The sequence below is a fragment of the Corvus kubaryi genome, unplaced genomic scaffold (assembly GCF_017639235.1).
Source record: "Corvus kubaryi isolate FWS band 111438036 unplaced genomic scaffold, C.kubaryi_AGA036_p1.0 135, whole genome shotgun sequence".
NCBI classification, from domain to species: domain Eukaryota; kingdom Metazoa; phylum Chordata; class Aves; order Passeriformes; family Corvidae; genus Corvus; species Corvus kubaryi.
The window spans coordinates 725,617-752,739 of NW_024580669.1; the positions used below are offsets into that span (position 1 = coordinate 725,617).

A 27,123-nucleotide genomic window follows, 5' to 3' on the forward strand; every position below is an offset into this window, starting at 1 on the left:
GAGTGAGGGTGGAATGGGATGAAGAAGGATGGGGTCAGGCATGAGGAGCCAGAGGAAAGCAGGGATTTGTCCCATTCCCATCCCAGGATCTCAGCTTGGGACCTTCCTGGGAGCGTGGCACTGACCTTGTTCCCTTTGGGTCCAGGTGTCCCGGGAATTCCCTGGAAAAGGAGAACAAAATAAAAGGGAGGATTTCCTTTGGAAGTGCTCAGTGCTCTCCTATCCCAACATTCCAGAGCAGGAAAGCCCATCCAGCCCAGATCCCTCATCCATCCCTCCCAAAAGGCACAGGGAATATGTCAAATCCACCTCTTTTCCTGGGGATCCCAATGGTCCCACAGGCCCAGGAAATCCATTCCGGCCTCTCCTCCCACGTTCCCCCTGGAAAACAAAAACCTTTTGAGAGGAGAACACACGGATGGGAAAGCTCCTGATTTCCCTGATCCAGACAAAAAGCAGGAGATGGTGATCCAGGTGTTCCCTGCAGTGGCAGGAATTTCCTCATGGAAAGGGTTACCAGGCATTGGCAGGGGCTGCCCAGGGAAGTCTGGAGTCCCCATGGAGGTGTCCAAGGAATTCCTGGAGGTGGCACTCACTGGGGATTGGTCACAGGTTGGGCTCGGTGACCTTGGAAGGCTTTCCCAACCTCAGTGATCCTGGGATTCTGGGATTCCTCCCTCTTTTCCCAGGGATCAATGACCCCAAAATTCCGTGCTGCCATCCCCGTGCTACGGCCACTCCTTTCCTTTCCAGTCACCTCATCAAATTCCCAGGAAGAACAACTTCCTGGGAGCTCCACTCCTTTCTTTTGGAACCTGAGGACCATCCCACTGTTCTAATCATTCCCGCTACCTTCCCTTTTCCAACTGGGATTTGTTCCCACTTCCCTGACAATCTCCAGGCTCAGGAAGACCTGGAATTGTGGGAGCTTGACCCACAGGATCCACCTGGCATGGACAGTTGGCTCACTGTGGTCACCCTGAGGTGACAAACACCCCATGGTGTCCCCTCACCTTCTGTCCTGGAATTCCGGGCATGCCCGGAGCCCCTCTGTCCCCCTGGGATCCGGGAGTGCCGGCGTTGCCGCGAATTCCTTGGATGCCCTGAGCTCCTGGAGGTCCCGGGGCCCCTGGCTCGCCCTGGTGAGGGAATCACAAGGAATTGGGATATTGGGTGGGATCTCCTGTCCTTCTAAAGGTCCTGGAGAAAAGCTGGGATGTCTCCTTGAATTCTCATGACCACGGAATTTGGGACAGCGCTTCCAGCCCTGATCCATGAGGAGATCCAAGGGCTAGAGGAATTGTCACTGAACTTTGGGATGTCTTTTCTTCCCGAGTTTTGGTGATGAAAGGGCTTTTCCACGGCTAAACAAGGAGAGAGCCTTTAGCTCCTGACCTGAGGTGAATTCCAACATCCCAGGGATCCCTGGAACTCATTCCTGCTGAGCCCACAATTCCCTGGATTTTTTTTTCCCAGCCTGAGGATGTCCCTGCTGATTGCAGAGAGCTCAGCCCAAACCATTCCATGATTCCATGATATTTATCCTCAGGATCTCCCTCTGAAATGGCCCTTTGGAGGACACAGAGCATTCCCTCTCTCCCAAATCCTTCTCCTGCTTTTCCAGGATGATTTCAGTGCTTTCTCTTTCCAGGCACTTCCATGCTCCACACCCAGCAGTGGAAAACCAGACTGACAAAGAGGAAAATCCACGGAAAAATATCCAAGCGAGATTCAACCATACCTTAAATCCTGGTGGCCCAGCCTGGCCGATGGGACCTCTGAACCCAATTCCTGGTTCTCCCTGGGAAAGGAAAGTCAGGAAAAATCAGGAATTCTCCTTCCAGTGTGAACCCAGGACAGGGAGAATTTGTTCGTGCTGTTTCACGGAGATCCAGCTGAAATCCCACAGAGCTGATCCCATTCCAAGGGTTCCTACAGAACTCTCATCTCCTCTGGATGATCTGAGCTGGAGACACAAAGCTGCTGGGAATCAGCTTTGGAAAAGAGGGAGCAGGAATACGGCCGGGAATGGTATCCCAGGACTCTGGGTCAGACCCATTCCCTGGCGTTACTCATGCCCAAGGTGGCCTGTCCATGTGATCCTCCTGGAATCTCCCCCTGGAGTCTCCCCCTGGAATCTCCTCCTGGAATCTCCTCCTGGAATCTCCTCCTGGTCCCCAGCCAGCTCTGGCCACTCCTCAGGAGTGACCTGGACACTGATCCCGAGGTGGGAATGTGGGATATGGGAAAAGGAGGAAAAGGCCCCCCTGGCTGGTGCCAACTTTACCTTTTGACCTTCTTCCCCTCGGTCTCCCTTGGTGCCCTGTGGAACGAAGAGAGGGATCCGAGGTCACGGAATTGTCACCCCTGAGACAGAGATTTCCAGGGATTCTCTGCCTGGAATGTGGGGAAAAATCCTGGGAAAACGCCCTAATTCCAAGGAAATCAGAGATGGGATGAGAGGGGACATCAGGTCATTGTCTGGGTGAGTGACATCAACCTCTACTTCCATTATTGGGGTTTTGGGGCTAATTTTGATATAATTGCTTTTAAATAATTAATTATTAATTCATTAAATTAATTAATTAATGGTGGTATCATGCACTGTTCTGTCCTATCCTGGGAATTTCAGCTTCTCTATAATGAATAATTCTGATTAAGAAAGATATTTTTGTCTAATTATTTATTAATAATTACTTCTTAATAATTACCCATTAATAATATTTATTCATAAACAACCAGACAATAATTATCTAGTAATTATCATAAATGAATATTTAGCAATTAATCATTAGTAAATTGTTTTTCTATTAATAATTAATTATGATTAATTTATTGTTAATACTTATTAAGAATCTGTTTAGTTATTGTATTATTTATTAATGAAGTATGAATTATTAATAAAGAATTAATTTTTATATCCATCTTTTTGGTTTGCCCTCATTAATCCTGCTGGACAAAGGTTCAACCCCAGCTCTGTAATTCCTTCGACTTCATCCATTGATATTCCAGGGCTGGGATTGGATCCAACCCCACCCAGGCTCCTCTTGGAGAAGATTCCTTAAAAACCCTTGGAGCTGATTCCAGCACTCACCTTCTCTCCAGGTTCTCCCACGTCCCCAGGCTGTCCCTGCAAGACAAAATTCCCCTCCCAGCCACTTTTCTTCCCTCTTTTCCTCCCTTTTCCCAGGATTGCATCCAAAATTCCCCATGGGATTCTGCCTTTTCCCAACCCTCCTTTCTCCCGAAATTCCATGCCCCATCCCGCTGGATCTGCCATCTGCTCCCTAGAAATTTTCCCAGCCCAAAGTGGCCATGAAATGAGGTTTTTGGTGGCCCTTTTTCCATCCCTATCCTCGTGCCAGGGCTGGATTTTCCTTGTCCATCCCCTCTTTTAGTTCCCAAAATATTTAGTCCCCAAATATTTGGGGAATATTTGGATCTGAAAGCAAAAACTGAATTTATTTGCCTTAGAAGTCCTGAAACCTTTCGGGAGCACGAGAAGGAGAAGGAAAAATCGGGATGTGGTGGAGTTATTTAGGGATATTCCCACTTTTTTTTTTGGTAGGAACGAAGATCTGGATTCATCTCCATTCATTTCACGGGCTGGGATTTTGAGACGGTTTAAGCAGGGAAAGTAAATCTTATCTTATCTTATCTTATCATCTTATCTTAGCTTATCTAGCAGAAAATGAACATTGGGAATTCCCGTGAATTTCTGGAATTGTAGGATACAATAATTCCATCATTTGGGTCGGAAAAGTCCTCAAAAATCACGAAATCCAACCTTTAATCCTTTGTATGGGAAAACTGCCGGAAGTGGGGAACAAAACCCCCAGGAAGGTTCAGGGATAAAGGTGGGAATGTGCCAATCCCGGTTTCCATTGGATCGGAATGTCCTCTCCATAAGCATATTCCCAACTGCCTTCCCCTTTCCAGACCCTTTCAGCACGGGGAATTCTGGTTTCAAAGGATCAGCTTGGAAAACCCCATCCCTACCTTTTCTCCTTTGTCTCCACGGGCTCCAGGAGCTCCCATTTCTCCCTGGAAAACAACCAGCAATTCCTTTAATCCCAAACATTCATGATTCCAAGGAATTTTCCCTTCCTTCTTTGGAGCAGGGGGGTGCTGCTCTGGTTCCTGCTTCAGCTTTTGGCAAATATCCGTGGGGGAATCCCTGATTTCCAGCACTTGCATTCCCAGAATAGATTGGGAATGTCCTATCCTGTGCAGCGGGAGTGCAGAGGGAAAAGCACAAATCCCTGGAGCGAAAGGCAGGGAGAAGCGACAAATTGAGGGTTTCCTTATCCCAGGATACTGCAGATGTTAAAGAATTCCATGGATTTGAAGGAGACTGGAGGAATCCGCAGAGGCTGAACTGACTGAGGATTCCCAAAACACAAATTCCATGTTTGCATCAGCCGTGAAAGATTCCATCCCGGAATTTCCGCTCATGCCAATGGCAAAACTGTTGATTCCATCCTGAATTTCCTGATTTTTTTCCTGTGATTCCTCAGTTTCCAAAAAGTGAGACAGCTCTGGGAAAATGGATCATTATCCCGGGAATGTGCATGAAAAAGGGGGAAAAGCACTGACCTTTGGGCTGTGGGAGAAGGGATCAGCTGGGCCACTTCTGTCCTTCTGCAAGGGAAAAATGGGATGGGATGGGATGGGATGGGATGGATGGGATCCATGGGGTGGGATGGGATGGGATGGGATGGGATGGATGGGATCCAGGGGGTGGGATGGAAGGAATGGGATGGGATGGGATGGGATGGGATGGATGGGATCCATGGGGTGGGATGGAAGGGATGGGATGGATGGGAAGGGATGGGATGGGATGGGATGGGATGGGATGGGATCTGTGGGACAGGATGGGATGGGATCCGTGGGATGGGATCTGTGGAATGGGATGAGATCCATGGGATGGGATGGGATGGGATGGGATGGGATGGGATGGGATGGGATGGGATGGGAGAAAGGAGCAGCTGCCTCCTCCCTGGGATAAGAGCAGGACAGGAGGAATTCCACACCTTAATTCTCCTCGGATGATGAGGGCCTGGATGTGCCTTGGATTCAAAGAGAGGAGAGGGAAGTGTGGGAGCAGCTGGAAAAACTTTTCCCTGAGCCATGGAAAAGACAGCCCTGAGGAACGGGATGTGAGGAAGCAAGGGGGGAATCCCAGAGGGAAGCTGGGGGTTTCCAGGGATCACCAGGATCCTTGGGGTGACCTCCAGGCTCCTGATCTGCTCCAGCCTGGATGGGACATCTGGGAGCTGCCAGGACCAAGGAATTCCTGAGAAATTCCTGAGGCATTCCAGACTTCTGGCAACAGCCCGTTTTAACCCCAGAATTCCTGGAGGGCTTTGGAAAAGGTGTGGATGAGCTCCTCTCATTCCTATTCCTTTTGGGAATGCAGGGTGAGGGTCACTCCCTGCTTTCAAAGAAATCCATTTGTGGGAAAACCATCCCACATTTTCCATCCTTAACTCCTGGGAATGGAAATTTTCGCTCTTAAATTTTATAAAAATCCACTTTTTTTCCTATTTCTGGGATCTTGTGTCAAAGATCCCTGGAATTGTCCAGGTGTGTCAGGAATGGGCAGGTTTATAACCACCCCCACATGGGAATATCTTCGACATTCCAAGGGGAATTCCAGTTGTTCTGTTTTCCCCCAAAACCAGGTTCTTCCCTTCCCTCACTTCCCTGCATAAATACATGGAGAAGGAGCTGTTTGTCCATGAAAAACGCTCCTGCAGCAGCTCTTTCCTGCTTTATTTATGGATATTTACCCCTAAATTTCCACATTCATTGTGTCCTTGCCCGGGTGGGAAAAGAGGGATGCACTTCCATCGCTCACCGTGGATCCAGACGGGAATTTCCGAGCTCCCGGAGCACCGGGGGGATGAGCCGGTGCTGGAGCCACCAGGGAAGGGTCACTGCTTCCTCCTGCATCACAGGGATGGCTTTGGAATGGGATCTTTATGGAGCGTCTCTCATGCCTGGGAGATCTCCTGGATCTGTGCCTTGGGATTGCGGAGCCATTGCTGGAATTCCCGTTTTCCTGTGGGAAGGGAAGCAGAGCACCCAATCCATGGACAAGGACTGGTTTCAAACCAACAGGGGAGAGAATTGGATTGGATGGGAGGAAAAAATTCCATACCCAGGGAATGAGGAGGCCCTGGGAAAGGTTTCCCAGTGGATTCCCCATCCCTGGAAGTGTCCAAGGTGACGTTGGATGGGGCTTGGAGCAACCTGGGATAGCGGGAGGTGTCCCTGCCCATGGAATTGGATGGGATTGAGGATCTCTCCCAACCCCTTCCGTGATTCCATGAAATCCCAATTATAAAAATCAATATCAATACCAATAAACCAAAATGATCTTTTCCAACCTCAAGAATTCCATGATTCCATTTTCCAGCTTATCACCAGGCCACGAATCCACGGCCATTCCAAAGCAATAAAACCCCACCGAAAAAATTCCAGCTTGGAACTCGAAATCCCTCCCTACTCCAGCCATTCCCAGGCAACTCCGTGTTTATTGCACCTGGAATATCCAATTGGAATAAGCCAGGAATATTTAAGGCACACAAAGTAAAGGAAATAATTACTGAGCTGGCGCCTAAATTGTTCCTGCTTTTCCATATCAGCAGTGGGAAATGATCCATTGGAAAAATGGGAATATTCCTATCAAGAATATTCCCAGCAATTATTCCCTGCGCCAAATATTTGGGGAATATTTGGATCTGAAAGCAAAAATTGATTTTTTTTGCCTTAAAAGTCCTGAAATCTTCTGGGAGCATGAGAAGGAGAAGGAAAAATCAGGATGTGGTGGAGTTATTTAGGGATATTCCCACTTTTTTTTGGTAGGAATGAAGATCTGGATTCACCTCCATTCATTTCACAGGCTGGGATTTTGAGATGGTTTAAGCAGGGAAAGTAAATCCTCAGCTTCCAGGGAATGTTGGTGAGTGCAGCTCTGTGAGGTTTCCAGGGATGATAATTCCTGTTTTCCTGGATTTCAACAAACCACGGGATAATTCTGCCTCATGGATAACGAACCCAGCAAATTCCTGGCTCACAAGGAAAAAAAAAAACCCAACAATTTGGAGCAAATTAAAACTGGAATTCTTTCCTGGAAGAGGATGAGGGAAAAAGGGATAAAAGAGGGATGGGTGATGTGGGGATGACCAATCCAGGGTGGTTTTTTTGGGATAAGGGAGGGAAAATCTCCCAGGGATGGCACCATGGGATGGATTTTCCCATCCCTCCTTCCTGGGCTCATTTCCTTGGGAATGGCTCTAAAATGCTTCTCATTCACATAAATCCTCATGGAGGTGATTCCAGAGATTCCAGAGGCTGCCTGGCTGAGGTTTGGAATGTGCCCCGCGATCCCATTTACAGGGAATTGCTGGGGGTAATGAGGCTCCTTTAATTCCGTAACTTCGGCCGTTTCCTGCTCCCGGAATGAGGCGCCTCCAAGAAAAATTGGGAAGCTGCTCCTTGCTCAAGGAATGATTTGCTGCTGGCAGGGGAAAAAAAAAAAAGGAAGGAAAAGAGGGAAGGGAGAAAAGGAGGGAAGGAGGAAAGGAGGAAAGGACCGGGGGAAACGAGGAGAGGAAAGAGAAAAACGTAAATAAAAGGGAGAGGAAAAACCAAAATATTCCCGCAAAAAAAGGAAAGGGAGAAATAGGGAAAAGCCAAGATTCCAGGGAGGGAAATGAAGCAATTGTGGGTTTATCCACATGGAGATGAGGGGGGTTTATCCTAATTAACTCTGGAAAGGGATAAGTTTAAATCCAGGGGAGCTGGGGGGTGGAGGAGCAGGAATTTTTTGGGATGATCCCATAATCCCAAAGCAGCGGCTCAGCCATGGATGAGTATCCAGCCCTGCTCCGGACACGTGGATCAGGGCTCATCCTGCTCTTCCCAGCGCTTCCTTTGCTTCCAATTAACTCCTGCCAGGAATTGCTCCTGGGGGAGGAGCTCCTGGGCTATTCCAGGCTCCATGAACCTTGGAACAGGTGGAAATTTTGTGATTCCTGCTGCTGCTGCCTGGAAAACTGGCACGAAAAAAGGCAGGAAAACCAGCAGGAAAACCGGCTCCATTCCCTCCTTGGCATCTCCAGGATGTGGGAGCACAGGGAAAGAGGGGCTGCAGCTCTTTCCCTGCCTTTGGAATCTGCTGTTCCCTCCTCCTAAGGGATTTTGTTCCAAATGCAAGCAAGGAAAACATCCTTGGGATGCAGATCCCATCCTGCTGAGGCAGTTTGGAGTGTCCTAAAAAATCTGTGGGACTTGTTCTATGTTTATAAAGCTCCTGAGAAAATTGGGATTATTGGAGACACCAGTGGAGCTGCTGGAGAGATTCCAGAGGAATCCACGGAGCTGCTCCCAGGGCTGCAGCCCCTCTGCTCTGGAGCCAGGCTGGGAGAGCTGGGAATGTTCACCTGGAGAAGGGAAGGCTCCAGGGAGAGCTGAGAGCCCCTTGCAGGGCCTAAAGGGGCTCCAGGAGAGCTGCAGAGGGACTGGGGCCAAGGCATGGAGGGACAGGAGCCAGGGAATGGCTTCCCAGTGCCAGAGGGCAGGGCTGGATGGGAGATTGGGAATTGGGAATTGCTGGCTGGGAGGGTGGGCAGGGGCTGGAATGGAATTCCCAGAGCAGCTGGGGCTGCCCCTGGATCCCTGGCAGTGCCCAAGGCCAGGCTGGACATTGGGGCTTGGAGCAGCCTGGGACAGTGGGAGGGGATGGAATGAGATGATTTTCCAGATCCCCTCCATCCCAAACCATTCCATGATCCTAAAACCCAAGGGATTTGGGCTCCATCCTCGGTGCTTCTCCAGCTTCACCATTCCCAGCAAATGGCGTTGGTGCATCCAGGAGGAAAAGCAGAGCCCATGGATGCTCCTGGCACATCCCAGAGTCTCCAGAGCCGCAATTCCCACTCCAGGTTTTTGTGTTTGAGCCGGGAGCCCTCTCGTGGCTGCTGAGCCATCGTTAATTCCAGCTCCGTGATTAACCCTGGAATTCATTCCCGAGCCAGGGCATGGATAAAGGGATGGGAAGTGTTCGGCAAACTGGATAAACCAGAGCGGGATTTCCTGGAGCAGGATCTTCCCACCTGGAGTTATTCCCTTCCTTACTGCCATCCCTAAAAATCTCCTTGCTGATGCTGTTCCTGCAGCTCCAAGGAAATATCCAAGGGATTTTCCCCTTCACGTTTTAAAGCTGTTGCTGTCCTGCCTCTGGGTATTCCCAAGAATTCCATAGGGATACAAAGATGTCCAAACTGGAGGGTGCTGGGTTTGGTGCTTGGCTCTGGAGCAGGACTTGGGATGGGAATCTCTGCCCAGGAGAGCAGGAAAACAGAGGGAAATGGGATTTTAGGGATCAGAGAAAATCCCCAAATTCCTCCTTAAACCCTAAAATCCTCCCCTTTAAATGAGTTGGATGCTCCAGAGCACAGCAGGAATATCCTGAAATATCTGTGGAATATCCTGAGACATCCATGGAAAGTGGGAAGGAAAAGGAAATCTCTTGTAGGGAGCATATTTTGGATTCCCTGTTTGGAGTGTGCATTATCCCTGTTTTAAAAGTCTTGGGAATCATCAACTCTTCAGTCAGCCAATCCCAAATAATGGATGGATGGCGTGGCCAGATAGGATCAGATAAAAAGGGATCATCCTGGGTTTCTACCCCCCTGTCCCCCCAAAAATGCGGAATTAACCACCAAAACATTTCCCAAGGGCTTTTCCTCACTCCCATCCTGCCCTTTCCAGGAGCTCTGGCATTTTCCAGGGATTTGGAGAAGCTGTCCCAGCACTCAGATCTGCATCCCAGTCCCTTCCAGTCCATCACTGGTCTGAAATCCTTGGAAAAACATACCTGGCTGGTGTCCTGCTGAGGTTGTCCCTCCAGCCTCTCCTCCAAGGGCTGGAGGAGCTCCAGGGAATGGTTTCCCTGCGGATCATCTGGATGTGGTGGGGGCACAGCCAAGCTCTGCAGAGGGGAATGGATAAATGCCGACAAAATTCCATTAATTCCCAGAAAAAGCGGAAAAGACGGACAGCAGGAGCCTTTCCTAAGCCCTGACACTGATCCATGCATCCCCATCCTTTCTCCAGCTCAGCTTCCCATTAAAACAGGGGCAAACCTCAAAATTCCAGTGATCAAGCTCTGGGAATTGTAACTCCTTTGCATCCATCCAGTCGGCACCAATGGAAAAGGAAGGATTCCCTGGGGGATGGAGGGATGCTCCAGTGGTCCCAAATCCTATTTTCCAGTTTGGGTTGGGCTCCCAAAGCTCAACAGAGATAGTTTTGGGGCCTCTGTATCCCAAATCCCAACTTTTGCTGGCTTCAGGATTGGGTCTTTTGGTGCAAACCTCCCCTCTTAAGCCCCTAAAATGCCCTAATCCAGTTTGGAAAAATCTGGGAAAAACCTGAGGACACGGGAGGAGCCTGGGGCTGAGGGGGGGCATCCTGTCCCACCTTGTCCAAGTCTCTGAGGAATTGGATCATCCTGATCCAGCCACTGAGGGAGAAAAAAGCCCAGGAGATGCCTCCAACAGGAAGTCCAGCATGGAGAGACACCTTAAAATTGTGGATAAATTCTGAATTCCCATAAACAGGAGCTGTTAATCAGGATGCAGGTGGCTGGAATTAGTCTGGATACTCCAAATGAGGCCTCTGGAGTCACAGAATCATGGAATGTCCTGAGTGGGAAGGGACCCACCAGGATCATCCAGTCCAGCTCCTGGCCCTGCTCAGGACATCCCAATAATCCCAACCTGGGAGTGTTGTCCAAACGCTCCTGGAGCTCTGGCAGTCCCAGCATGGACAATCCCAATAAATCCTGAGAGCAGGATTGGATACATCCCTGCCAGGGCAGGAGACAATCCACAGAATCCCAGGATGGACAGGAATTCCAGGACCATCGAGTCCCAGCTGTGCCCGATCCCCACCTTGTCCCCAGCCCAGAGCCCTCAGTGCCACATCCAGGAATTCCTTGGACACCTGCAGGGATGGGCACTCCAAAGCTCCCTGGGCAGCCCCTGCCAAGGCCTGAGCACCCTTTCCATGGGGAAATTCCTGCTGATGCCCACTCTGCCCCTCCCCTGGCCCAGCCTGAGGCCGTTCCCTCTCTCCTGTCCCTGTTCCCTGGCAGCAGAGCCCGACCCCCCCGGCTGCCCCCTCCTGTCAGGGACTTGTGCAGAGCCACAAGGTCCCCCCGGAGCCTCCTTTGCTCCAGCCTGAGCCCCTTTCCAGCTCCCTCAGCCGCTCCTGGGGCTCCAGCCCCTTCCCAGCTCCGTTCCCTTCCCTGGACACGCTCCATGTCCATCCTGACTGGAAGAGCCCAGAGCTGGACACAGTAAAAATCCCAATTTCATCTTTCCTGCTGTTTCTTTTCACCTCAGGGAATGCTCCAGACTGTGACACCTCCGGAACGTCCAGCTCCAGGCTCTGTCCTCCTCCTGTCACCTCAGTGCCGGCCGGGACACGGTGGGAAGTGTCGGACACCAGTGGATCCTGTGACACCAAAACAAGGGATTGGTGTGACAGGGACAGCCCTGAGCTCCCAGGATCCACACCCGTGAGGAGCTGGATCCTGGTGGCTTCATTCTGACTTTCTCCAGCACCCTCTGTCCCACTTGGTGACATTTCTGACCCAGGATGGGGTGACTGGGCAGCAATTCCTTGCCAGCCACATCCAAACTTCCCTTCCAAAGAATCCTCCTCCCTCCCTGGGATCCCTTTTGCCGTTGAGATCCCACTCAGGACCCCTTTTGGTGCTTCCAGCCCCACTCCCACCACTCCAAAAGCCCCCAGAGGGCACAAGGACACTTTGGTGGCTTTGGGAATGGCCTCTATGGACAACAAAGCTTGACTGATTCCTTTATTCCAATTAAAAAAATCAATCATTTCCATCCCTTTATCCCGAAGACCCCAGTGCCAGCCATAGCCTCTCTGAAGCCACCGTGACCTGCTCGATGACAGAGGTGACCCTGACGCCTTTGGTGGCTCATTCCCACCTCCCTCGTTCCCTGGAGGTCCGTCACCCCTGGCAGGTGGCACTACTCACGGTGACAGGCACGGCTGCCTGGTTTTCCCCGGAAGTTTCGCTTGTCCCAGAGCCAGCCCGGTGCCACAGGAGCCCATCCAGCCCATCCTGCAGCATCGCGTTGGAGAGGTCCCTCAGCAGCGCCAGCTGGAACCAGTGCACACCAGTAAGGCAGCCCAGTGCCACCCTCCTGTCCCCAACACGTGACAATCCAAGAGCAGCCACCCCAAAACCAAGGAATGATGGATTCCCAAGGACTCACAGGGCAGGGACAGCTGAGGGATGGTTTAAATACAGGTTTGGGATCAAGGAGTTGATCCGTGGAGCTTTTGTGGGGTCTCTCCCCATCCTAAATAAAAACCCCACATTTGTGGCCTTTTTAGGACTTCAAGGGGACTTTAAAAAGAGGGAGAGTGGTTTTTTCCATGGGAAGATGGGGATGGGACATGGGGAAAAAGGTTTTAAACTGGAAGAGGATTGAGGTTGGATATTGGGAAGGAATTTTTGGCTGGGAGGGTGGGGAGGTGCTGGAATGGAATTCCCAGAGCAGCTGTGGCTGCCCCTGGATCCCTGGAAGTGTCCAAGGCCAGGCTGGATGGGGTTTAGAGCAACCTGGGATGGTGGAAGGTGTTGAGGTTGGAATTAGAGGAGCTTTAAGGCCCAAGTGTTGCTGTCACGGGGGCCTCAAAGCCACCACCCACCCCATAAAATGGCAGCAGAAAAACTGTCCCAGAAATATTTAAATAAAACCTGCAAAAGGAAATGGAATGAACCTTCCTGGGAGTTCTGGGGCAGCAAATGTCACCTCAGAATTCCAGAGAGAAAAGATGGAAAAGCCGTGGTCAGGAGGAAGGGCAAAGGATCTCCTACCTTGATCCCATACACTTCAAAAAGCCTCTCCAGGTCCTGCAAGGGGAAAGAAGGGTCCCAGCTTCTCCCCCTCTACTCTCCAGGAAGTTTCTCCTGGAGGTGGCTGATGGCCAAAGGGACACAGATTGGGTCCCCTCGGCCATCCCAATCCCCGACAGAGAGGGAGGTGCTTCCAACATTTATATGGAATTAAATTTTGATTTATTTACCTTCATTTCCACTCCTTTTCCTGGTGGGCCGGGTTCTCCCTTGGAATAAACGAGATCAACTCATTAATTCCGTCATTATCTCCAGGACGAGCAAGAAGAGGAAGGGGAATAATCCCACATGTGACCCTTCCTCTGCCACCAGCCCGCTTCGTAATCCCTGATAAATCCCATTTAGGGGTTTGAATCCCACCCTGCTCCATGGGCTCCTTCCCTCCTCCAGAGGACACTGGCACAGCTGCATTTTGTAGGGAAAGTTTGGCCCACGAGCAGCATCCAAGTGAGGTTTGGGCCAGAGCTTTGCTCCATCCCCTTCTCCACCTCTTGCCCATGGACAAAGTGTGGAAAAGGAAAGGTTTTTGAGGTCCCTCGGTGCCACCAGTGCAGAGGACACCAAGGGGGACAACGGCCAAGGTGTCCCCTTGGTTGGTGGTCCCTTCTGGAGGTGGCCATGGTGCTGGTGGCCCCACACGTGGCTGGGTCCAACATCTCCAGCGGGATGGGCTCCCACAGGAGGTCACAGTGATGGAATTCCGTCTCCAGGTGGGAGATTCTGGATCATGCACAGATGGAATCGTGGATGAGCCGAAGGGGTTTGGGAGGTCCAGCCTGGAGGCTCCTGGGGTGAGGAACATCTGCTGAGGTGGGGCTGAGCTGCCTCTCTGAGGGGCTTCATTTCACTGAAATCCGGGTTTGGCATCGACAGATTCCGGTGGAATGAAGGGCACCAGGAAGGCCCCAGTGGCATCTCCAGCCAAGGTGTGCCAGGGAGAACTTGGGATGCCCGTGCCCTGGATAAATCCTTGCTTTTCCAAAGGTCTGGATCTCATGGCAGCCAGGAGATCTCCCTGTCCTGGTGCTGCTTCCTGCAGCATTTTCCTCTCCATTAAGGAAGGAGTTGTTCCCACCTTTAAAGATCTTGGATGTGTGGGATCTGAAGGCATTCCTCCTTCCACCCCTTTCCATGTGCTCTTCAACTTGCAGGAGGAGGAAAGGAAGGAACCATCTGTGAACATCCTGGAAATTTATCCCGTTTGACTCCTGAAGAAGCTCCTTCCTAAAGAAGTTCCGTGGAAATGTGGGACCATGGCCCCAGTGTGACCACGAGTTCCTGAGCCCACCCCAGGAGCTCTGCTTCAAAATCCCGAACTTTTGGGGGTTCAGAGGAGACCTGAGCTGGGTTTTCCTCCTCTCTGACCTGCTCGAGGTGGTGGCACCACCACAAAAATGTCCCCATGGACTCAGGACCTACCTTTGGGCCTGGGGGGCCTCTTTCACCTCTCAGGCCGTCCTTCCCAGGATCTCCCTGAAAACCAGCAGGAATGTGTTAGCTCCCCTGTAAAATTCCCATTTCCTGTGCGCTGATCCCACACTAACTCCACCTTTTCCTGAGGGACCAACCAACCTCTTCTTGTGTCACCCTAATTCCCATCTTTAAGGTAAATTTGGAGCAATTCTGCTCTTCACTTGAAGCTTGACCTCCAGAAGGGTTCTTATTCCTGGGAGTTCTCCTGCTTTTCCTTTTTCCATTGCTATCCCATCTGGAATAACGGAACTACCTCTTTTGCAACCCTAATTTTGCCTTTATTTCCCTGCCACCACATCTTGGCTGAGGAAGCAACATCATTTCTTCGGGAAAGCCTGGGATTGGATCTGTTTTGGGCTGACGGATCCATGGGGATATTCCCTGCTTTTCTCCCAATCCCACTTTTCCTGTGACTCAGGACATGAGTCCTGCAGGTAAATCAGGAATTTGGCAGGACTGGCTGCAAAGGATCCATCCAAAGACACCCTTTGGAAGTCTGGGAATGAGTTTTTCCTCCCAGCACAAAGAAATATCCCAGGAATTGCTGCTCTGCCTTGTGTTCTCCTCTGTCCCCACCAAATAAACAGCAGCAACAAATAAAATTAAAAACAAATCAAATAATTAAATCAAATAAATTGAATAATTAAATAGAATAAATTCAATAATGAAAGAAAATAAATCATTAAAGAAAGTAAACGAAATAATTAAATGACAAATTTAAATTCCCAATTCTTGTTAAGATGGCCACAGGGAGAAGGGTGGGAGAAGGGTGAGGAGCTGCTTTGATATTTTTGGGAATCTCCCAAATAGGATTTAGGTAAAGCCATGAGAAACTTGGTAATATTTTCCCTGATTTTTTTCCCCACGGGGATGAAAAAAGGATGGAGCGAATCCATCTCTGCTGGATTTATCCATCTGTGCTGGATCCATCCAACCCCGATCTGAATAAATAAATATTATTTATTTATAATGCTGGGAATAAATAAAAGCTCTCCCAAAATCCACCCTCCCCCAGCTGCTCCTTCAGGGATTCCTTACGTCCTTCCCGGGTTCTCCTGGATCTCCTTTCATTCCCTGCTCTCCAGGTCGCCCTGGGAGTCCAGGAGGACCCTGCAAGAAGAGATCGACAGGAAAAACAACAAATAGAGCACAAGAAGCTCAGAAAAGGAAAATAGCGAGGAAAATGTTATTTTTCCCACAGGAAAGGAATCTTTGGAAGTGGATGTTTCCAAGTGAGGGCTCCCATTGGGATGGGGAAGGGAATCAGAGCAGCCCCAACACTCTCCAGGGCACGAAATGATAATAATAGTGAGAAAAATGGAATTATTACCCTGATTCCTCTCACTCCTGGCTCTCCAGGGACTCCAGCTTCTCCCTAAAAGAGAGGAGCAGCTTTCCAAGTCCATCAAGCAATGGGAATTTTATTGCACTTACACCTGGAGGAAATGGTTTCAAGGGAGACAAGCGAGTCCACCACCCATTCCAGGGGCTCTAATAGAGGTGAAATCTCTTTGGCACTGCTTAATGCTTGGAAAACTGGGATAGAGGCAGGTTTTGGGATATCTGGGATGTCTTAAATTAGGGATGGTGTTTTACAGCATTCCCGTAAACGAGGAGAAAAGGGCACAAGGTGTGGGGTGGCTGGAATATTTAAATGTAGGGGTAGGATGAGGGGATTGCCACCAAATCCCACTGTTCTGAGCTCCAGGAATGTTTGGATAACGCTCTCAGGGGCAGGGTGGGATTGCTGGAGTGTCCTGTGCAGGGCCAGGAGATGATCCTCGTGGGTCCCTTCCAACACAGGATATTCTGGGATTCCATTAGAGGCACTTTGTCTTCTGCATCTCCCAGAAAAAAAAAGCTAGACTTGAGTTCTTTCATAGCCTTTCTGTTCCAGCCTTTTGGAATGTGAAGTCCAAGATAAAATAAGGATGAAGAGGATTCTCCACAGTCTCGTTTAAGGGAACAAATAAACAGGAAATAAAATGAGCAGGGATCAACTCCAGGACAAATCCAAGGGTTTCATTTTCCAGTTGCTGTTTTCCTGGTGCCTCGGGAAGGGGCGGGATTACCTTGGTCCCAGAGGAGCCTTTCTTCCCTGGTTCTCCCTACAATGCAAAAGTTTTTCACCATCATTTCCTGCTGAAATTCAAAGTTCTTGTTCTGGAATCACGACTCCGAAGTCAGGGCTGTTGGAATGCAGCCGCTTCCTTTTTTTCCAAGATTTCCCTGGGTGATCCTATCCCACCTGATGTCCAGGGATCAAGCCAGCCCTTGGAGCTGCAGAAAGCTCTTCACTGACTGTGGTCAGGTGAGGTTTTCCAGGAGCCAAGTTGGGAATTCATGGGAGGCTGGGAGGAGACAGAGGCAGGACAGGTGACCCAAACTGACCACAGGGATATTCCAAACTGACCACAGGGATATTCCAGACCAGGCGACATCAAGCTCAGTGTACAAAAATCCAGTTTTCCAGAAGCCATCAGGATGATTTTGTGAGGGCCCACCTTGTTTGATCCCAAGAGGAGGGAACTATTAATAGGGATCCTATTCCATGTGCAGGGATCAACCCAGGCCTTGGAGCTGAGGAAGCTCTTCACTGGGGTCAGGAGAGATTTCCAGAACCCAGTCAGGATGTTTTTGTGAGGGGCCAACTTGTTTTTGTGAGGGGCCACCTTGGTTTTGTGAGGGGCCACCTTGGTTTTGTGAGGGGCCACCTTGGTTTTGTGAGGGGCCATCTTCTTTTGTGAGGGGCCACCTTGGTTTTGTGAGGGGCCACCTTGGTTTTGTGAGGGGCCACCTCGTTTGGCCATAAGAGGGAATTATTCGGGCTGTCCTGTGAGTAGTAGGGATTTGAACTCCATGATTTTTATGGATCCTTTCCAAGTTGAGATCATCTGAGGCTCAGAACCAGAAGTGAGCCCCTCAGGGCTGGTGTGGGTGCACCTCGTGCTAAATCCATGTCAAGCAGATGTGACTCAGTGACAAAAATCCTGATCAAAGAATCCCAGAATGGTTTGGCTTGTAAAAGACTTTAGGGATCATCTCATCCCACCCCGTGCCATGGCAGGCACACCTTTCACTATCCCAGGTTGCTCCATGCCCCAGCCTGGGACACTGCCAGGGATCCAGGGGCAGCCACAGCTGCTCTGGGCACTGATGCTGAATAACAAGGAATGTTGTCCCTTTGTCCTGCTTGTCACTGCAGGGCAGAACTGGGATTGTTGGTTATTCCCAAGGCAGCAGCAGCTCCATCCCCCTGGCTCCTGCCTTTACTTACATCTTTTCCTCTCAGCCCGGCCTCTCCTGGTTTTCCAGGGAATCCCGGTTCACCTCTCTCCCCCTAAAGGAAACAAGACTTGTCACACTCCTATTTCGCATTCCCATTTCAGACATTGAGGGGCAGGTTCCAGCAGCACATCCATGGTCAGGGAGTTGCTTCCACACTCCTGGATGAGGTTTGGGCTCAGAGCATTTACCCTGTGCTACGAAGGGCTGGGATTGTAGGATTTCTATTATGGATATTTATTTGACTGTGATTTATTTAATAATCTATATTTATAGTGTTTCAATTTATTTAGTTATAGTATTATTATTTTTATGGGATTATTGGGCTGGAAAGCATCCAGCTCTAACCTCATCCATCCTGACTCCACCGTCATCCCTGGAATTCACTCAGGCCAGAATCTGTTGAGGTTCTCCACCTCTAAATTAGCAGAGACTCGAGATGGATCCAGGCTTGGACACAGGATCAGCTCCCATTCCATGTTCTAGTTTTTATTCCCAATTAAATCAGCTGAGCTCTCATGGATGGGTCCTCATGTGCTCTGTTTGATGTTTGCCCCACAAGGTCGTGGGTTTGATCCCATTTCCTTAAGAGTTGGGTTGGATGACCCTTGTGGGTCTCTCCCAGCTCAGAATATTCCATGAAATCTGGGAAGTTTGTGACATGGCCTCCCCAGGCCTTCTCCCAACCCCAAACACCTTTTGCTGCCTGCACTTTGCAACCTCATTAGCACATCTCGTTAACACCTCCTGGCTTGGATGCATCCCATTTTTCTCTTGTGCCATCCCATTTCTCCCTGCCCAGGAAGCTGATCCAGCCGAAATATTCCATTCACTGATCTGTGGAACAATTCCCAAATCCAAAACCTCCTCCAGCCAAGCCTGGGGAGATCCCTGTTTGAGGAATGCCCACAGTGAGACTGAAGTGAACAAATGCCACAGCTGGGATCTTTTCCAGAAATTTCTTGACTGGTTTTGAACTTTTCCTGGGAAAAATCCTGCTAGTGAGGATTAGCAGGAATTTTTTTAAGGCCTGATAAAAGATGTTGGAAGAAACCTCCAAGACCACTTGGTTCCACCCCCTGCCTGGGCAGGGACACCTCCCACTGTGCCAGGCTGCTCCAGCCCCAATGTCCAGCCTGGCCTTGGACACTCCCAGGGATCCAGGGGCAGCCACAGCTGCTCTGGGAATTCCATTCCAGGGCCTCCCCACCCTCACAGGGAACAAAGCTTTCCATGGACTCACCTTCTGACCTGGCTTCCCAGACAATCCCACATTTCCCTGCAGAAACAGAAGGAATGACACAGGTAAGATAATTCCCGGTGTCAGCAGCTAAAATCAGAGAAGGGGAAAACTGGGAATGTCCCAGAAGGGGCTGCTCCAAGCACACCCTGTCTGGAACTTCCCGTCTCCCCCACTTTGAAACCATCACTATTTTGGGCTTCCCACCCCTCTCCCAAGGATACTCATCCATAATATTGGGATTTGCCAATTTTTGCTGGTTTAAAATGAATGGGACTGTGAATGTCCCTGGAGAAGGGATTAACCCAACCCTTCCTGGGCATCAGCCAACTCCCATGGGAGCCACCAGAACCTCCTTAGACACAAAAGTCAGGAAGATAAAGCCTAAGGTGACTTTCAGGACAGGAAATCATTGGAAATGGGACTTCCTTGGATTCTGTTCACCAAGATTGGATTCTGTCCACCGAATCACCAGTTGAGCATTGACCGTCCGTGTTTTCCTCCAGTCATGAGGAATTCTCCACATTTTGGGGCAGTCCTGCCTTTGCACCCAACTGTGGAGGACAGAGCTCATGACCCCACCGCCCCAGACCTCCCCAGCGTCACCAACCCTGCTCCTTGTCACCTCCCCAGCGCTCATCTCCTCAGAGGTGAAGGCCAACAAATCCATGGAGGTGACGGAGAGATTTTGTCCCTAAACCTCCCGGTTTGTCCCCTGAGCCCTTCCCATTCCACACCCACCCCACTGTCCCACTCACCCTGTCACCAATGTCTCCCTTCAGCCCAGGCTGGCCAGGAATTCCAAATCCTGGACTTCCCTGAAAAAACAAAGGCATACAGGGTCTTGCCAGGGCAGCTTTTCCGAGCTCATCCGAGAAATCTCCACAGAGCAGGAAAAGCCAGAGCAGATCCAAGGTATTTCCATCCGCATGGACAACCAGGGAGCGGAGCATTGAGTCCCTCCCTGATTTCCTTTCCAGGAGCTTTGGATTTCTCTACATGGAAGGCTCCCCCTGGATTCCTGGATGGATGACTTGGAGAGAAATCCCATCTTCCCCAGAGTTTCCTTGGTCGCCACAACAAAAGAAATCCTTTTATCCCTACAGGAAGTGCAAGGTCATCACCTTCTCCCCTTTTTCTCCTGGGATTCCTTTGTCTCCTTGTGGTCCAGCTGGTCCGGGATCTCCCTGGGAAGAAAAGACACACCTGGAACCAAGAATATCCCGCAGGAAGCCAAGCCCTGTTCCCATGACTCCTTAGGGCTGCATTTTGCACTTCTAATGCACCCTGGAAAAAATTCCCTTGCCAAATCCACCCATCCATCCATCCTGGATTTAGAAGGAAGTTTTTTCTCAGGGCACTTGATCTTCTGCCATGCCAAAGTCATCACAGCTGCTGCCACACTACAAAGCACCATAAATGCATTTTTACTGGTTTAAACGGAATAAAATGAGCACCTTCCATTTCTCTGCAGGTTGACAGTGAAGTATCGGGAAGAAATGAAAAAAAATTTGGATATTCCAGGCCACATTCCATCACCAGGCCACAGCAAAATTCCTAGGACACTACTTAAGCTCAGCCTAAAAGAAAAGAGGGATTTTTGCCAGGCAAGGCTAAGCAGTCTGGGCAATAGGACCAATAAAAGGAGGTGATTCCAACATCCAATCCCAGGAAAAAAGTCAAAATCCATTGTGTCTATGGAATGAGGGAGGTCTGAAGCACTGTAGGGAATTTCCATGGAAAAGCCAAGGGGAATCAGTCCTGCAGTAAATCCTTCTCACAGAGAGAAGGTTCTTTCTTGGCAGGATGGCAGCGAGAGAGCAAGACTGAAAAAAATAATTTAAAAATTCCATTGAAAATATTCCAGGTCATGTTCCACCTCAAAGCCACTGAGAACGTGACTGGAATCCTCTAAAGCCGCTGGAAAACATGGACAATAAAGCCAGGGAATAGCTCTGTCCCAGAGATCTCCTTGGTTTGGGAAATTCAGTTTGCTCTCAATGAGGCCAAACCCTGGATCAGGACACAAAGATGTGGGAAATCTCCATCCATGGGAATTCTCAGCACAGGAGACCTGACCCAGCTTTGGAGTGGGCTCTGCTTTGAGCAGGACGTGGGATTGGAGACCTCCAAAAATCCCTTCCAGCCTCTGCTATCCCTGATTTTCACCTCCCTTGGCTGGAATTATCTTCTGGGATTGGGCTGGATCTGCCTTTGAGTGATGTCTCCCTTCTGAAATCCCAAATTTCCCTCCAGCACCAGGTAAAAATGTCAATAAAATAAAGAAATATCCCCAGGAGAAGACTTTTCCAAGCTCTCCTCTCCTGTCAATCACAACAGAGATGGGATTCAGGAAACATGGAACAACCTCCCCCTTTCCAGGAGGAGATCTTGCCTTTTCAAGCAGTGCTAATTAATGAATGAATTAATTAACAGTCTTACCCTGACACCTTTCTTGCCTGGAGGTCCCAAAACCTGAGGAGGAGAAGAAATCACAGAAATCCTCAGTTATTTGTGGAAAAAAAAATTTAAAAATCTCCTTTTCATGGTACCTTTTCCAAAGCAAGGAATGTTATGGAATAAGAATTGTTATGGGACAAGAATTTTTATGGGATAAGAAATCTTATGGCACACAGAGGTGGCCACCACTGAGGTTTCTCCTTAAAGCTGGAATCTGGAAGGACATGGAGAGCTGTGGGTGGTCCTGCAGGGCTCGTCCCTGTGGATGAGGAGCTTGAGCAGGGACAGGCCTGGAGCACCCAGATTCAGTGGTGGGAATTTTTATCCTGATGTTTCCTGGACAGCAGTGAAGCTCCTTTGAGGGGACAATGGGAATACTGGGAATACAAGAAGTGGAGCAAAGGAGAAGAGGACAAAGTTGGCTGGAGGGTCAGGGAAAAGGTTTGGGTGTTCTTCCCGCAGTTCTGTGGGACACAGCTCTTGGATTCCCAGCATTTTGGGATTGGAGCTGCACAGCTGAAGGACATGAAAGGCTCTAATCCACTCCAAGGTACCTCCAAGGCTGGAGCACCTGGAAATCCTGGGTTTCCCTTCAAGGCAAGAGGATGGAATGGTGGCCATTGAAATGAAAAATGGGAGGCAGAGAAAACTTTCTGCTCATCCCTTTCCCACCATTTATTCCTTAAAAGTGCCCAAAACTCATCTCGGAAGCACAAGAGCCAAGGAGAGGGGACACACTGAGCTCAAGGATATCCCTGCTGGATCCCACAGGGAACAAACTGGGAAAAATCAGGATCATTTCACCTGAGCTGGTCAAACGTTCTCTTACTGTTTCACTCACTTGGTCTCCCTTCTGCCCTGGAGGTCCTGGGATTCCCTGGAAGAAATCAGAAGGGAGTTTCTGCCACAAGGAAAACAGATCCAGCACTTTCGATTCCTGCTGTGGTGGGACATTCCCAGACAGAGGGAGGGAGGGAAGGATGGAGCTCTTCAACCCAATTTTCCATTAATTACAGGACAGCTCTTCCAGCCTGGAACTCTGGAGTCTCCCTGGCCACAAAAGCACCGTTTATTATTTAAAATATCCCACCCTGCTGCCATTCCAGATCTCTCCTGGCAGCAAGGAATTCCAGAGTCCAGGAAGTGTAAAATGATTCCCATTCTTTGCTTTTGACCTGAAGGTTCCGGGTCAGGCTGGTTTGGTTGAAGATTTCCCTGCTCAGAGGCCTTGGAAGGTCACTTCCAACCCAAACTATTCTGTGATCCAATGATTCCCACAGGAATCATGATGATGCCGGTTAGGGACAGAAAATTTCCTTGGAACCTGAATTCCAGGCCCAGGAACTCGGGGTCAGGATTTCAGCACCCACCTTTGGTCCTGGTGCTCCTGGAGGTCCCATCATTCCCTGAAAACAACAGAGGAAGCAGTGAAAGCTCTGATTTTAAACCCCAAATCTTCCCTTCTCTCGCCCTTTCCATTTGGAACCATGGGATTCCAAGGAAAATCTAAATATTGGAGGAGACTTTGGAGACTCTGAACATTCCGAGAGGATTTTAATGCAAATCTCACTGCGAAATTCCCAACCCACCTGCTCTCCTTCTTCTCCCTTCACACCAGCAGTGCCGGGAATGCCAATTCCTGCCATTCCCTGCAAGGAAAGCACAGCATCCTCAGGAATGCTGATCCCAGAGCACCCATCCTTCCCAGACTGCTGCTCCAGAGTCTTTCTTAGCCAAGCAGGAGGGGAGAAATTTCCTCTGGAAGTGTTTGGCTCTGAGCAGAGCCAGTAAACTCCAGGAATGTTGGGAGATCCCAAAATGCCTTCCCACAAGTCTATCCTGATATTCCTTTCACTTTCCTCCTGGGCTGAGGGATTCAGGAAATATCTGACCTTTTCTCCTCTTGGTCCAGGAAGTCCAGGAACCCCATGGGGCCCTACAGGGCCCGGCAAACCAGGTTTTCCCTGGAAAGGAAGGAACATCATCAGATCCCTTTTTTTATCCAATCTGGAAATTTTTAATTCTGCAGGGAAATATTGATCCTGACATCTGAACAGTTCCTTGAAAACTGAGGAATTACAGAGCTGTCTGTGTATTCCCAAATTTCCTTTCCTCCACAAAGAAGTTATGAATCCCTGGTTTTACTCGGGAAGGGGAAACAATGGAAGACAGAGGCTGGGAACCCACGTTGGTCTGGAATGGGGAATCCAGACACATGGAAAGGGCTGATTTATGGGATATGGCTCTCCAACATGGCAAAGACAACCAAAACCAGATCCAAGAAGGTCAGAAAGAGGCACGTTGGGAAGGATGGAAAAACAGCACATGGATGTTATCCTTCAAGTCTGAGCCATTTGTAAGGCGGGGAATTCCCAAACCAATCCTGGTGTCTTTATTCCCAGTAATCCTCTGTGGACTTTCTTCCTTCTCTTAGCTCCCCTTGAACTCAAACTTCCCCCACCCCAAACCTCCCTGCGGGATGATTTCTGGGAAGAAGCACCCCTTTTCCTTTGTTTTGGATCTGCTGCCAGCTCGGGCCGTTTGCTGTCCCGTGCTCCTGATCCACATTTTTCCCTCCTCTGGATCTGTCCCAGTTTTTCCCTGACTTCCTGGGGCCACTCACCGGCTCTCCTGTGTCTCCTCTGTCACCTTTGAGGCCACTCCTCCCACGGGGACCCTGCATGAAGCACAGGATAGTCTCACTTCATGATCCCTTTATGGATCTCCATGGAATTTTGGGAAGTCTGGAAGCCAGAACTTCTTGGGCAGCTTGGAAATAATTACAGAAAAAGGATTTTCATCCCAAAGTGAAAGTCACCCTCAGGTACTCACCCTGATTCCTGAATCCCCTGGTTCACCCTGAAACACAAAGGACAAGGAGAATTCCCATGGGATGGGCATTTTGGGACTCCTCGCCAAACTTCATCCCAGCAAAAAATCCTGCAGGCTGACAATCCAAGAGAGCAAAATTCCCACTCCCGAGGGAAGGAGAGCTTTGGGAGAGGTCTCCAGACACCTCCACCTGCAACTTTTGGAGTCAGATCTCCTTTTCCTGTGGCACATCCCAGAACTGTGCTCCAAACTCACCTTGATGGAGATGCCTGGTGGCCCTGGAGAACCTGGAGAACCCGGAACCCCAGGAACCCCCGGCTGCCCCTTCTGCCCCTGCAACAAGGAAAAGTGGGAGAGGGAGGGATGTGGGATCTCCGCCAGGCTTTGGGAAGCTGAAGGCTCCCCCACACTTGGGGTTTGATACTCACAGGGGGGCCAGGCTGCCCATTCCGGCCAGGAATCACCTCCACTCCTCCCAGGACATAGCCCGGCTCTCCCTGTGGATAAAGGCACGTTGGGAGATCCAGGAGCAGACTGGGAATTTGGTGATTTAGGGGCAATTCCATCAACCCAAAGCACCTGGTACCCAAAGCCACATGGCCATGACCTGAGTTTTGCTTCCTGGCATGGAAAATAATGAATCCCAGGGAAAAAGAGGACGTTGGCTTTCAGCAGGATCCATTCCTGATCTTCATCTGTACGGATGGCTCAGGGGGATGTGAGGAAAGAGGAGGAATGGGGACTGGGAGAAGGACAGGATCCTGGGATCTGCCCTTGGTTGGTATTGAAATATTTTAGTGTCCATGAAGGCATGAAATTCCTGAGGGAAACTCCCCCAGCTGGACTGGCAGTGTAGGATTAGTTAGACACAGCTTAAAAGTTCACAGTCACCAAAGATCCTGGTGAAAATGTTTGGGAAAGAGAGGTCACAACAACGGAATGGATTTTTCCCAGTGAAATCCAGGAATGGAACTCACTCTGTCTCCTTTTGGCCCTGCTGGTCCTGGGTAGCCTGGAGATCCCTGGAATTAAAAATAAATTCTGCAGCATTAAATAGAAAATCACCCACAAGACCATGGATTCTGATCCCTGGAGGTGTCCAGGGCCAGGTAGGACAGGGCTTGGAGCAACCTGGGATTGCCAATACTCACAGTGTCACCTTGGCTGCCAGGGAGCCCCTGCAAAACAGCACAGATGGATGCTGGTCATATTCTCTGGAATGACCCTTTGGAAAAGCTCGTTAAACCAATCCATACCATGATTCCAGGGGGACCTGGAGGCCCTGGCCGGCCCGGCCTACCCGGCAGCCCAGGAATGCCGTCCTTCCCAGGGAGACCCTAAAAACATGGAAAATAGCAGTGATGGCCTTGGAACTGCAAACCCAAGGAGCTCCATGCAGCACTTGAGAGCATTCCCAAATGCCAGAGCAGTTCCCTTTTCCTGGATTTTCAAAGCCAGCATGGATCAGGAATAGCAAAACACCAACAGAAGACATCTGAGGGTGATTCTTTGCTCGAGCTCTTCCTCGGTCATAATTTGGTTGTATTTACTGCCAGAGGGCAGGGCTGGATGGGATATGGGGAAGGAATTCCTGGCTGGAGGGTGGGGAGGCCAGGGAATGGAATTCCCAGAGCAGCTGTGGCTGCCCCTGGATCCCTGGAATGTCCAAGGCCAGGCTGGACATCGGGGCTTGGAGCAGCCTGGGACAGTGGGAGGTGTCAAGGTTGGAATTTGATGATCTTGAAGTTCCCTTCCCACCCAAACCATTCCGTGATTCCATGATATTAATTATCCAAGTGGATCATGCTGGTGGGGCCATTCCCTTAAGAGCTGGACTCGATGACCCATGCGGGCCCCTTCCAGCTGGGAATATTCTGTGACTCACCCGCTCCCCCTTCTCTCCCTTCACGGTGAAGCCGTGGGGGTCAGAACCCCTGTGAGCTGCTGAGCCCCTGGAGCCCTACCATGGAAAAGAGAAAAAAAAATTATTAGGGAATTCATATCCACCAAAGGATGGCAAATAAACCGGAGCGGCCAGGAAACACGGACTAAAAACATTCCTTGGCTTAGGCAAAAAAAGGGAAAAGCAAAGTTGACCATCCAGGAGAATTCTCAGATGTTTCAATTCTATTCCTATGAATTTATATTATAAATTTTTATTATCTCCAAGTGCTCTGCAGTGGCTTTATCCACCAAAACATTCCCAGCTCTATCCTGGATTTCCCAATTCCACTCCCTGGATTTCTTTGCTCTTTAGGGCTGGACAGTGAGGTCAGGATGGGACACAGTGTCCTAAATCCGCTGGGATTTCACTTTGAAACTTCTCTCAGGGAAGAAGATTTTCCTTGTGCCTGACCCACCCCAAGCTGGATTTACGCCCAGGTGTAAGAACTCACCTTTCCCAGTGGGATTTGGATCCCTGGAAGCTGAGGGTCAGAACAAATGGCTTCTATCAGCTCTTGGAGGATTTGGGGGAAGTCGTCGAAGGTGCTGACGTAGAAAACGTCCTGGGGGTTCTGCTGCAGCAAGATCCGGTGCAGCTCCATGGGGTCAGCTCCCGACACACCCACAGCAATGACACGGAGCCCTGGAATGACACAGATCCCATTGCTCCCAACCCTTGGGATCAGAGCTTCCAACCCCCTTCCTGGCAGAAACCTCTGGTGGGATCAGGTATAACCCCCGGAGAAGTCACCTGGAGCTGGGTGGGAGTTACAGCAAAGCAGGTTGGGAAGAGAAAAAAGAAAGGATAAAGAAAGGAAGGAGCCAACAGTGCCCTCAGAGGGAGTCCTCACACAATGCACCATCCTCAGCAGCCTGGAAATTCATGGAGAACCATGGAAACACAACAGGGCAACCTCAA

The 27,123-nt window shown here is 49.9% G+C and overlaps 1 protein-coding gene across 29 annotated transcripts in view; it reads right to left on the reverse strand.

Moving 5' to 3' along the window:
* The window catches only part of LOC121676044 (collagen alpha-1(VII) chain-like), an 89,959-nt gene that overhangs the window by 26,782 nt on the left and 36,054 nt on the right, over positions 1-27,123 (reverse strand). For 21 of the 29 annotated variants that reach the window (XR_006020368.1, XR_006020367.1, XR_006020370.1 and 18 more), the window contains 36 exons: positions 26,657-26,847; positions 26,146-26,220; positions 25,517-25,597; positions 25,412-25,438; positions 25,238-25,282; positions 24,689-24,757; positions 24,516-24,593; positions 24,261-24,287; positions 24,052-24,105; positions 23,321-23,392; positions 23,018-23,077; positions 22,799-22,834; positions 22,270-22,305; positions 21,411-21,443; positions 20,093-20,155; positions 19,727-19,786; positions 18,972-19,007; positions 17,721-17,783; positions 15,774-15,818; positions 15,482-15,553; positions 14,390-14,443; positions 13,141-13,179; positions 12,932-12,967; positions 12,083-12,208; positions 11,413-11,529; positions 9,887-10,000; positions 5,861-6,064; positions 5,034-5,123; positions 4,597-4,641; positions 4,000-4,044; positions 3,095-3,130; positions 2,288-2,323; positions 1,742-1,801; positions 1,014-1,139; positions 310-381; positions 126-161 (listed from right to left, as the gene is read on the reverse strand). Coding sequence is in view for 26 of the 29 variants with exons in the window: in XM_042051975.1 (XP_041907909.1) it covers positions 126-161; positions 310-381; positions 1,014-1,139; positions 1,742-1,801; positions 2,288-2,323; positions 3,095-3,130; positions 4,000-4,044; positions 4,597-4,641; positions 5,034-5,123; positions 5,861-6,064; positions 9,887-10,000; positions 11,413-11,529; positions 12,083-12,208; positions 12,932-12,967; positions 13,141-13,179; positions 14,390-14,443; positions 15,482-15,553; positions 15,774-15,818; positions 17,721-17,783; positions 18,972-19,007; positions 19,727-19,786; positions 20,093-20,155; positions 21,411-21,443; positions 22,270-22,305; positions 22,799-22,834; positions 23,018-23,077; positions 23,321-23,392; positions 24,052-24,105; positions 24,261-24,287; positions 24,516-24,593; positions 24,689-24,757; positions 25,238-25,282; positions 25,412-25,438; positions 25,517-25,597; positions 26,146-26,220; positions 26,657-26,847 (2,459 nt within the window). In the remaining 3 variants the exon portion in view is untranslated. The remainder of the gene's footprint in view (positions 1-125; positions 162-309; positions 382-1,013; positions 1,140-1,741; positions 1,802-2,287; positions 2,324-3,094; positions 3,131-3,999; positions 4,045-4,596; positions 4,642-5,033; positions 5,124-5,860; positions 6,065-9,886; positions 10,001-11,412; positions 11,530-12,082; positions 12,209-12,931; positions 12,968-13,140; positions 13,180-14,389; positions 14,444-15,481; positions 15,554-15,773; positions 15,819-17,720; positions 17,784-18,971; positions 19,008-19,726; positions 19,787-20,092; positions 20,156-21,410; positions 21,444-22,269; positions 22,306-22,798; positions 22,835-23,017; positions 23,078-23,320; positions 23,393-24,051; positions 24,106-24,260; positions 24,288-24,515; positions 24,594-24,688; positions 24,758-25,237; positions 25,283-25,411; positions 25,439-25,516; positions 25,598-26,145; positions 26,221-26,656; positions 26,848-27,123) is intronic. The other 8 variants (XM_042052016.1, XM_042052055.1, XM_042052038.1 and 5 more) reach the window with 8 other exon arrangements.